Source organism: Labrus bergylta, chromosome 7 (genome assembly GCF_963930695.1).
Source record: "Labrus bergylta chromosome 7, fLabBer1.1, whole genome shotgun sequence".
Lineage (NCBI taxonomy): Eukaryota > Metazoa > Chordata > Actinopteri > Labriformes > Labridae > Labrus > Labrus bergylta.
In genome coordinates this window covers 10,925,620-10,937,624 of record NC_089201.1, presented here as the reverse complement: position 1 = coordinate 10,937,624, position 12,005 = coordinate 10,925,620, and the positions used below count along the sequence as shown (strand labels likewise).

Here is a 12,005-nt window from a genome sequence, read left to right as displayed (position 1 = left end):
TCGTATCAATATTTATTTATAGATAGATAATCATCATGTTTGTCTTAACTTTGTTTGCTGTACATATTTGATTCTTCGCTTTAGCATTTGCTTTCTAATACTGAATGTTTACTCTGTTTGTGTAAAATTCAACTTTACTTTGAAATAAACAAGTGATTATGTTTATTATTTGTGACCCACAATCCTTTGTGCAATGAAAAGACATGCCCCAGGTCACGTGGCTTTTGTCAGTGAGGCGGAAATGAAAGTTCACTAGCGACAACAGCAGAGCTGAAAAAGGTACGGGAAAGATTACCCTACAACGTTATTGTTTAGTTATTCAACATATACGTCGGTGTGACATGAGCTACAGAACTTACAACGCAACTCTACCAGCTGTCAAGTGACGGGAACAGTTTTTATCGACATGTCCTTTTGTGAATTCTGTTTACGAAGCTTGGTTGCTAACAGCTAGCTTCTGTGAGTCAATGCGGGCAGTGTTAGCAGCGACGTACCGGATGTTGCACCACCTGGTTTTATAAACAAAAGCGGAAAAACTATTAAGTGATTGGAAAACAAGCACAAAATCATTTTTGGTAATTTCTGCCAGGCAAACTTCGACCCGTCATTTAGCATGTCTATTGTTTTGTGTGTTGTGTTAGTTGCACTACATTGTGAAATATGTATGTTTGCTGACAAAAGTTTTACTTTGGAAATAAAGATGACCGGAAGTTAATGTTAAGTTTGTGGCGCTTGACTGTGATGCATAGAAATGTCTTTATCATCTTCCGTGTTTGTGTTTGGTGCGCAGTAGCCAAGGGTATTTAAACAAGAGGACAATGAAGTCAGTTCATTTGTACGGTTTAAATCTTTATTAGTCTAGTTTAGTTTAGACAAGTATCCACTAAGTGACGGTGATAGTTCAGGCTGCCTGCCCGGCCACACTGTTTCACAAGGTTGACGGAGGATGCTGTGAGCTATTGTTTTGATTGCTTTGATGGGCTTCTCTGCAGTCCGGAGCCAGATGTCAGGTGTTCATTTTGATTGTTTTGCTATCAGTAGGTTGCTGTGGTCAGTTCACATCTGGGAATGCGTCCCTGGGTCTGGTCCCAGGCTCAGATCCCAGCAGCAGTCACCTTGATGCTGTTTTTAAAGTGGCGTTACTATGATGGCAGGATGAACATCCACTGCACAAACAAGCTTTAGGATAGTTTCTTACATTCACTGTTTAGAGGACTAGTGCTCAGTTTCACTGTGTGTTACTGCACTTGCATTTCCCTGCAGTCAATGCAGCACACTACATCTCTGACTTTGCTCAAGGTGATGGTGATTGGGTCAGACACAAATCCTGCTCATGGTTGCGACAACACCTTTTTCTTAATGGAAGTTGCATTTGAACTTAATTAAACAGCTTAATATGTAATATATGTTTTGTTTTAGGGCCGCTCTAAGGTTGTGATGACAAGCTGTTCACTGTAATACATGTTTGTCTGTTTGTGTCGTTGTGTTTCAGAGCTGTGAGGTCATGGCAGCTGCCAGTGTGAGCAGACCTGGCAGTTCCCAGACCACTGAAAAGTCTCAGCTGATCTTAAAAGGTAATTTATCTTTTTCTATCATGTCCAAAATGGCTTGACTTCCAAACTAAAAATAAGTGGAGAAGTGTTTGGATGTTCTGTTATTCAGACTTCTCAAAGCACTCTAACACTACATGTCTTTAACTCTTTCACATAAACATTCACACTGATGACATAGGTTGCTATGCAGAGTACTATCCGTACTGGTTGATAGAGTCCCTGCTCTTCATGTGCAAAGGAACCCTTATAGAAATACCTAATCAGGATATTCAATGAGTTAAGAGGAGGGCTAGCTGATTGTGCCAAGATAAAAAAAAAACAAAAAAAAACACAAGCCTTTTTTGGAGCTGACAGTAACTCACACTCATCCCACTCGTCTGCATGTTTCTGTCTGAGATGCTCTAGTTATTCCCCGCTAGTTGTGAGGCTGCCTTTACATTCAGCTTGCCTGAGGTCAGCCCTTAAAAAAGCAAACCACATCCAGACAACTGAACAGATGGGAACAAATTGTAGTGTCTTTATCAAATGACAATGAAACTGTGTCTGAACCACAGAACTTCTGCAGAGCAGTAATCTATCTGTATCATTTTAACATTATTTACAGTTTTTTTTTATTCTTGAACATTGTTCTTAAACACATTTGAATAAATTGCTTAAATCAGTGTATTATTGCCCAGCTGTCATTCACAGTGATTCATTCCATTTGCAGCTCAGGTCACTCACAGTCTAGGTTGGTCTGATGCTGTCTAATAAATATCTGGACTGTGACTTTTACATCAACTCTATTTTTTTCATGCACAGAAAAAAACATGTCAAATTTGTATGCAGTCTACTTCTTTCTGTCCAGCAGCTGAACCAGCTCCACCCCAGCAGTTGCTCGTACAAAGGCATAAATAATGTGGCATTGGATTAATGTAAAATTCACATGATTACTGAATATTTCATCAGCACAAATCAGTTTTAGGACAACACACAAATAATCCAAAGAAAGCTTGAAAAGATTGTGACCTTTTTTGTGTTTGTGTCTCAAAACAGTTCTGAGTCATTACAGTCGGTGGAGAAGAAAGATCCACTAAACCCGACTTTGACTGTAAATGTAGGGAATGTGAAAATCACCTCTGCTGGTGTGCTAATTGCTCCTTTTGTGTTTCATTCGAACACCTCAGCACATCCTGTGTTGGCTAATGATAGTTTTTTTCTGCACGATGAGTAATGGGTATTTTTATTCTTCTTTGTGGGACAGTTCACAGAGTAGTTTTGCATTGTAACATACTGTGAACTTTCAAGTCACTGGTGCAACTAACCAATGGGTTAGTCAGTGAAAATCTTTTACTTTGACGTGATCGTTGTGGTTTCTCACAGTTGATTTTGTTATTGTTGTTTGATTTCATCAAGTTGATTGCTGGAAAAAAAGAGACCCAATGAGCCGGTTGATCAGAACGGTTGTAAATAAACCTCCTGCAGATTATAATTGCAGCAATTGTGGTGGCTGTGGGTCAGTGGTTGAGTTTGTCCTCTCTTAATCGGGAGATTGGCGGTTTGATCCCGGCTCTCACAGTCTGCATGTTGACGTGTCCTTGGGCTAAACACTAAACCCCATATTGCTCTTGGTGGCGTAGCTGGGAGTGATTGGTTTAAAAGGGATTAGTTAAGACTGGGAACCTTACAAAGCTCTTTCTGCCCTCAGTTATGAATGTGTGTGTGAATAGGTGAATGTGGAGTTTGAGTGTTCAGAAGAGTAGAAAAGCGCTGTTTAATTACAGTCCAGTTAACAATAGTCAGTATTTTAAATTAGTAATAGTTCAAAGGACTACTTGTAGTAGAAATGAGATGCAAGCAGTGAAGAACCCAGAGCTTTATTTCATGTCACAGTTCCCTTCAACTACGAAGAGAAATCAACTGTTTCCTGTAGTTCATAAAGTTTGTACCCAATGGTTTCAGTAGAATACAATGTTATAATGGCTAGAAAAAGGAAGTGTTAACAACAAATCTCTAAATTCATTATTTTAGTTGACTTTATATTTTCAAGCAAACAGTGTTAATTTATATATTGCATTTAAACATTTATTTTACACTGAAAGCTATTTGTTAAGATCAATGGTCATTTACGGCTAAGAGGCATTCTTAAAAAAGAAAGATCATGGTACCAAATATAATATACCCTCAAGTATATTTAGAATTGTAGCAATTTATAAAAACAAATATTGATACATGTACAGTTTTAAGTTTCACAAAAATTAAAAGCCATAAAATGGCAGAGTGATACTTAACAATATCTTGAGTTTTGTAATCCACAAAAAGCCAACTGATTAAAAAAAAGTTATATATTTTTAACCAGATATTCATTGTTTGCATAATTCAGGAAGGAAAAATATTACCTCAACATAGATTCTTTATGTTGTTTCTTCACCATGACTGGCCGGGCAGTAACCATGGTGTTTCCAAAATGAAGCACTTTGTTACCGGTAAATCAAATGTAAGGCGGTGCTGTGCGATCTTTGAGGGGTTTTTTCTACACCTTGTTTGTTACATTGACTGAAAATAAATGTTGATTTTGCTCAAATTTGGACTAATAATTCCAAAAAGTTACCTCTGAATATAAATTATGGCAAATCAAAGAGAAACCAAATGATCTTCTCTTGTACTGTTAATTGTAATGGAGTCTTAGCATTAAGAACTAGAGGTGCACTCAGGATTTATGTTTTATCTTCCCCAAACATTAAGTTTATCTAAACAGGCCTTTATGTTCCTCTTTCCTTTTTTCTAAATCACCTTAAATATTCTTTTTTCACTCATGATTCATTTATTGACCTTTAGTGTCACTCATCTAACCCACCTCTTCGTTCACCTCATCATTGATCTTCTGCTGACCTCTTTAATTCTTTTCATCATGCCTGCCCTCTCTCACTTCGTAGAAACTCGTCGTATTTCTGTTGACTCTTTCACCTCTCTATGGCATTTGCTCCATCTTTCCAGAGAGCTGCAGATGAGTCAGACTTTCTTATCAGATGTTCATGAGTTCAGAGATTGTCATCCTGACTCAGACGCAGCAGCGCAGATTTGCTAATGTCTCGCCTGTGATAGTAGGCCGACAGAAGTCGTCCTCCCCCCGTCATTATTCATTTATCAAACGTCTGGATCAGATTCACCCACAGAAACACTGACAGGCTGAGTGTGGCTGAGTGGCCCTAAGAGCACAACATACTGCTGCCTTAGAAAAACACTTCCAAATACACAAAACACAAGCAAGCAAAAAATGTATATGACAACAAATGCACAGCCTTTGAAGTACTTACCTCATATACACGACACTGATATGGGATTTTTGGGGGCCGATATAGATATTGGGGAGAGAAAATCATATACCAATATATCCACCGATATCTTAGATCTATATCCAATATAGGTATAGATATACACATCTGTTACGTTGATCCCAGTTGTCAAACACTTGTGCAAAAGATATATAGCAAAGACAAGATGGTAACTCAACTGAAAAGTAACTACGCATGTACGTGCCTCACCACTTGACACTCTGGAGAGTGATGATGCTTGTTGTAATCCATATAGCACACTCTTGTGAAAGAGAACTTCACTAGTGTAATACAGTGAAACTATAGTGGTGAATAAGTCTAATAATATCGGTGTATATCTGCGATAAAATTAGCCGATATTGATAGTCACCTGATATGATCGTATCTGCCAATATTATATTTGCTTTTTAAATACGCGTATGCTTAGACAACCTGCTGCGTCATGAACGTGAATGGTCACATACTCGCCTATGTACAACGCGCGTTACTGGAGGATTCCTCTAAAAGGAGCAGCACATTAATCAGCCGGCGTAAAACACAGAAGTAGAGATGATCTGTCGCCAGCTATATATAAATACGTCATTTTTGTTTCCTCTCTATTCTGGCACACATTTTTGTTGCTGTGCAACGGCAACAGTCATTTTGTTAGAAATAAATCTCAACCCTATATGTAGTTGATTATTTTTCCTATTTCACCACTTTAATTGCACTTTTAAACTACTTCAATACAGTTTTTGTAATTACCTTTATCTGCTAACCTTCCTGCTTTTTTACACATGCACGCAACGAAACACTCACACATTAGTCGGTTCACTTCCTACAACAGCAGGTGAACCATATGGGGACAAGTTGTTCGTAACATATCATATGAAAACAAACATAGCCCAGGTAGTACATAATGACATCGACTCCACTTATAAGGAGATTTTTATTAAACAGTACAGGTCACACCTCGATCCATGATTTTACAGTTAAACATGGACCTTCTAATGAGGACTAGATTTGCATTGGTTTTCTTTAACTGCTATGTGTTGAGCTCTTGGGGCCACCGTAGAGTTCTCTGCAGTTTGCAATCCAAAAGTGATTGAGGACGAACGAATCAGCTCTCATATGACTGACACATGCTGAAACAAGATTCTCAGCAGGCTCGCAAGAATTCAAAGCCACTAAGTCTGTCTAAGCTGTAGACTTTAACCACAGTCACAGAGTTTCAGTCAAATACTGTGAAATGTAGAGCAGAATATCCACAGTTTCATAACTTCTTTGCAATGAATCCAGGAGTAGTTCATTTGGGGGAGAAGGAAAATGTTCATTGTACACAGTTATAACACAGCAGTCATTTCATGCACTTATTAAACTAGATCGTTGAAGTCCAGCTGGGAGGGAGACTTGATCTCAGAAACAAACAGGCAACAAAGTAATATTAAGGCTGCAGAAGTGATCTGATGTATTGAAAGTCATTGAAAAGTCTTGAATGGTTTCTTCAGTGTGAACACTTCCCTCCAGTGTGCCCCCACTACAGCTTCTCAGCTGATCTTTTTTTTTTTTTTTTTTTAAATCCTGTGGCCTCATTGTGACCATTTAAGGATTTTCCTAGTGGCCAGTCCCAAGAAAATGAATGAAGCTTCTCCTGCACATGTTTAGTTTTTTTTCTTCCACTAGAGGGAAGTGTTTATATTGGCCTGTTTACTTCTCCATCAACCATCACACTGATTGTGTCACAAAGCCAGTTAACACCTGCTGGTTTTGGTGGAACCAGTTAGGGTTAATAATTGATAAGTGTCTAAATGAGGTACTCTTAAAGCAGTCAGAAAACATACTAATGTTGGCAATCATTTATAAGAATTGAAAAAATACATTTGGAGAAATATTGTTGTCTCTGTTACGTTTAACAGGCAGTTACATTTTAAAGTCCATACTTGATAGTCTTTAGACATTGAAACACCAGAGAATACAAAAACAACTGTGATGTTGCTTTATCACAGCTACCAGTAAATGTGTATTGTCCTCAGTTTACGCTCTTTTTCCTTTTGAACTGTTTTACATTTTTATTTAAATAAAAGCAGGAGTTGTAAATTAGCATCTGCTATAAACACTTTGACACTTGCATTGGACAACTGTTTTAAGTTGTCTTTGCATATTGTATCTGTTCCTATTAAACAAAACATAGATAAATAAATAATCAATAAGTGTAGCTGATTTAAAAAATAAAAAAACGTAATGCCGTGAAAAAAATACTTTGCAGGTTTTAAACCTTATACTGTATGTTGACTCTGCTTAGTGACACTAAACTTTTTATCTTTTGTTATGTTCAGGAGATATTTTGGATGTGATTATGGGAAAATTATATTATGCCTCGAGAAGAATGGTATGTAACAGGGTTGCTGTAATAGCCATTCCCTGTTAATTATTTATATATATATATATATATATATATATATATATATGTGTTTAAGAGACCCAAGATACATTTTTGTACTGAACATGGGGCATTAACTTCAGCATATCTTATTAACTGTAATTTAAATTAAAATGTAATGTGCCTAATGATATAAACCAAGCCAAAGGTAAAAAAAGAAGAAGCCTGCAGGCACAACAGCTGTGAAAATCACACACACACACACGCACACGCACACGCACACGCACACGCACACTCAGAGTCAGAGACACAAACATGGATTGCATTTTAGGTCCATTGTCTGTCTGCCGTGTGACAACTGAAGAGATTTGACTGGATTGGTTTTAGTCAAACAGGAATGCTTCACAGACAACATGAACATTTCAAAAACAGAATCTGTATTTAATAATAAAATTGGGGGCAAAAAAAATCACCGTTGTTGTTGAACTGTGTTGACCTGACCCTCATTTAACATGTGTTTTGTCTTTTAAAAGACATAAATAATGTATTTTTGTATTAAGTTTGAACTCTCTTCATTATTCTGTTTGTGTGTCTGTGTGCTCAGTGGTGTCAGCGAAGCCTCAGTCTCCCAAGCTGCCTAACCGTCACTCTCGGCTCAGCTCCTTTGTGGAGGTGACGGCCGACGGCCTGACCAGTGAAACCAAAAAAACAGGCAAACGCAGCGGGCACCTCGAGCTGCAGTGGAATGAAGACCTCACCCTGTAAGAGCCCACAAACACACACACATTGTCTCTTCTTCACAGTCCTGAATTTGACTGTTTTGAAATAGTTTTGCAACAGTAAATTTAAATAAATGTGTTTTTTTTTTATCATTAATGATTGTTTGTTAAAGCTGCTAGAAATTGTCAACAAATTACTTAGATGATGAACAGAAACATTTTTGAGAAATAATAATTTTAGGGAAAAAACATTTTCATGACAACATTTAATGAAATCTCTTTAAACATTTCATGTGTGTGAATTTCTTGTTTTGCTCTGTTTTATTTATTATTTTTTCTTATAAAGCAAATGGTTTGTTTTTACCGGACAAAACAAGACATTTAAAAACTGTTGCATGATAGTTCTCTTTTTTTCTATTTCACAAGCACTGAGGGATTCATCAGTGAGATTGAAAAATGGTCCGTTTAGTCAACTGAGAAAATAGTGACCTAGTGTTACATTGGTATCAAACCTTAGTTGAAAATGTGTGTGAGCTTATGGCACCTTGTGTTTGCCAGAAATGTGACGCCTCAGAGTCGTCTGGATCTGAAGCTGTGGAGCTGCCACACCCTGAGGAAGGAGCTTCTGGGCTGCGCCACCATAGACCTGCTGGACACACTGCGCACACATGACGGCAAGAGTAAGGACACAGACGCACATACGTGTATATATACAGTATATCTATATATATTTATTTTTTATTTTTTAGATATTAACAGTATAATAGAAATGAGACCAGGATCATAGTCAGGTATGAATTTACTTGACATCTTTATTTGATTAAAATTGTCCAGAATATGAAAAGCATATCGATGTGGAAGGAAACATGACAGAGGGAAAAACAAACGTGTCCTGTCAGGCTTATTAAATGTTTTTGTTTTTTTCTGTTGGTCTGTAGATCACACAAGATCTGTCACTACATGAGTCTGACAGAGACGGAAAACTAAGGATGTGTTAATATGATAAAAGAAAATCATATGTATATATATAAATGAATCACCAAGGTGTCCACAAAATGCTTAAGTTTAAAGTAAAAGTTGTGACGTTTTCACGGGAACTCATGCTGGACAGTTGCCATAAATGTGTTAGATGTCCATATCACAACAGTGAAGTAAACACCTGACTCTGTTTCTATACAATAAGGTGCTCCACTTTATTTCCAGTAGATGCTGAGCACATGATGAGAGATGGCCTGTAAATGTGACATGGTCATTTGATAATTCCTGACTTTAGGAGTTAGTAACGATCACCTACTGAACTGGATTAAATAAAGGACGAGCTGCTGATTACAGAGAATACACCGGATATCCTCCAAGTTGTGATCATCCCTTTCAGAAAAGCCTTTAGGTCTGATAATACTGTTTATAAAATAATTCTTATTAAGTACATGAAAGTGACAGACCACTTTATTATATAAGCGTTTCATGGTAAGCATATCTTGGCCCCCCACCCTTTTGGAGTAACGAAAGACCTGATGATATTTTTGGGTGGAATATTGTGTCGGCCCATTGACCCAGCTCATTTAAGTTTGTATTTTTGTTGTGGCATAAATATATAAAAATCAATTGGACGAGTTGTCGTAAAAGCTGTCAGAAATTCTCAGTGCAAACTCCCTTCACTCTCGAGCCGAATACGCCTTATTGGTTCTTCTAAACAAGTGAAAACTAGTGCTGGAATTAGTGTCAGTGCCTTATTGGAAGCTTGTCTAATCCTGTATTGGAGGAGATTGAGCAATATGAAGCAATGTCCAAAGAGGGCTACTGCTTAAACCTGCCAAGATGTATTTTTCCATCATATTCCATGCACTGTAAAAGATGACCATTAGGGAAAATTCATTTTTTAATTTTGTAAGATTTATTTTTGGCCTTTATTGGAGAGATAGGACAGTGGATAGAATCGGAAATCATGGAGAGAGAGAAGGGAAACAAAAGAAGCCACAGGCCGGGTTCAAACCTGGGCCGCCCGCTTTGAGGTCTGTAGCCTCTGTATATGAGGCGCGCACGCTAACCACTACACTATCGGCGCCCTGAAAATGACAGTTTAAAACTATTTGCTACTAAAATAAAATGCAGCTAAAATATTTAAATCTTGTGATGTTTGATCATTAAAATCAATTCAATCTACCAAAAACATTCAGTGTCATCTCGCAGCACCTGGCAGATTCCTCTACTTGAATCTGCCAGGTGCCATCATCATTGAAAGTGTATATACATTGAGTTGAAGGAATGGAGGAGAAGAAAATAAAACATGAGTGAATACTCTAAATACTATAACTAACTCTAATGATGTGAATCAAATCTGAACTGATTGATTTTATCTCTTAAGTCTGATGAAAATCTGAGTTCTTAGAAAAATCATTATCCATCAGATGAACTATGACAAAGTGGCGTCTGCTTATAACAGCGTTATTAATAAATCTAAGATATGATTTGACTTATTCTGTTCCTCCTCTTGTGATAAATGTCCCAGCTGGGTGGCTCTGTAATGATGTCACTGTGGAAGATGAAACGCTGTGTTTTGACACTTTTTTTCTCATAGTGGAGCTCTAACTGAGGATGTCTGATTTCCTTACTGTGACTCAAACTTTCTCCCCACTCCCCCACCACCTTTCCTCGTCTACCTCAACCACTCATCCTCTGTGTCGTCCCTCCTCCCTCTCTAGTGGAGAACGTCCAGTTGAGTCTGGTGCTGCAGACGGAGAACAAAGGCTCGGTTGTAGCGGGAGGAGAGCTCAACGTCTGTTTGGACGGCATGGTTGTTGATCTGGGCACGCTGCCCAATGGCGCAGCAGACAGTGAGTCCCACCTTACCACACACACACACACACACACACACACACACACACACACACACACACACACAGAGGTGGAGGTAGTAACAGGGAAATTTACAATGAAGCACGAGGGGCATTTACTCTTTAGGCCATTTATAAATGTTTAATGGAGGAAAGACCCTCCCCCTTAATGAAGTAATAAAAGGGTCAATCATCCGTGTGGGGAATTTTGGAAAAAGACACTGCAGAAAATAACATAAAACAAAAATACTTCAAATGGGGGTGTCAAACATCAGTGGTCAATAAATTACAATTTCTATTAAACTGGGGTTGGTTGGCATTTAGGGGGCAGCCCAAAACAATCCCAATCATTTGACTTGAGTGTAATTTTATCATATAAAAACAATATCTAACTTGTATCAGAGTAACTGTTATACATAATAAACATACAAAAAATGTAATCGATTTTTTAAGTAAGCACATGGACATAAAAAATTGTTTCTCAGTTTGTCCAAGTTGAGGGAAACGTAAGTTTTGTTTCATATTCACACGGGGAAATATTAAAGTGAACATGCACATACAGTTTTCCCACAGAAATCCAGACAGCTTATTAGTACATCATCCACCACAATATTCAAACCAGTTCTCCTTTTTCTCAATCTTTCCTTTTCCGTCTTTAAAATGTTTGTTAACATTGCCAACAACCGCATATACACACATGTGCTTGCATCTGTTTGTACAGTAGGATGCTTGTCTGTCGCACTACTCCAGTAAGTGCGCTTTCCCCCGTTTGGAAAAAAGCTGGAGTTTTATGTTGTGTGCGTGGCGACAATTCAAAGCCACTTCTCACCCACATAGTTTACAATAAATAGTGTTTGTTTGTTTGTAATTGTGAGGTGAGGGATTTGTGCCGTTGTTTTTCAGTTGCGTATAAAATAGTTCTTATAGTATAAAAAATTATGGTTACTGTTATGGTTATGTTTTATTTGAAAATGAATATTTTAGAGGTGGGAATCACCAGAGGCCCCACGATACGATATTATCCCCATACTTGAGTCAGGATTCGATATTTTTCGACATGCTGAGAATTTCAATACAATATACTGCAAATTAAATATTTTAACTACATATTATGTGCACATAATGAAACGAAATCAAGAACTGTTTTGTCAAATAAGAAACAATTCTCAGTCTATTCCTCTCGTTTTTCTTTTTTTCCCTACACAATGAGAGTGAAGCCCACAGAC

General features: G+C 37.7%; 1 protein-coding gene across 1 annotated transcript in view; it reads left to right on the top strand.

Annotated features, from left to right (window-relative positions):
• Positions 1-207: 207 nt before the first annotated feature.
• Positions 208-12,005, top strand: part of wwp2 (WW domain containing E3 ubiquitin protein ligase 2) — a 54,231-nt gene continuing 42,433 nt past the window's right edge. The window contains exons 1-5 of the mRNA XM_065956731.1: positions 208-279; positions 1,493-1,574; positions 7,831-7,987; positions 8,504-8,625; positions 10,648-10,779. Coding sequence (XP_065812803.1) covers positions 1,505-1,574; positions 7,831-7,987; positions 8,504-8,625; positions 10,648-10,779 — 481 coding nt within the window. The 5' untranslated portion in view covers positions 208-279; positions 1,493-1,504. The remainder of the gene's footprint in view (positions 280-1,492; positions 1,575-7,830; positions 7,988-8,503; positions 8,626-10,647; positions 10,780-12,005) is intronic.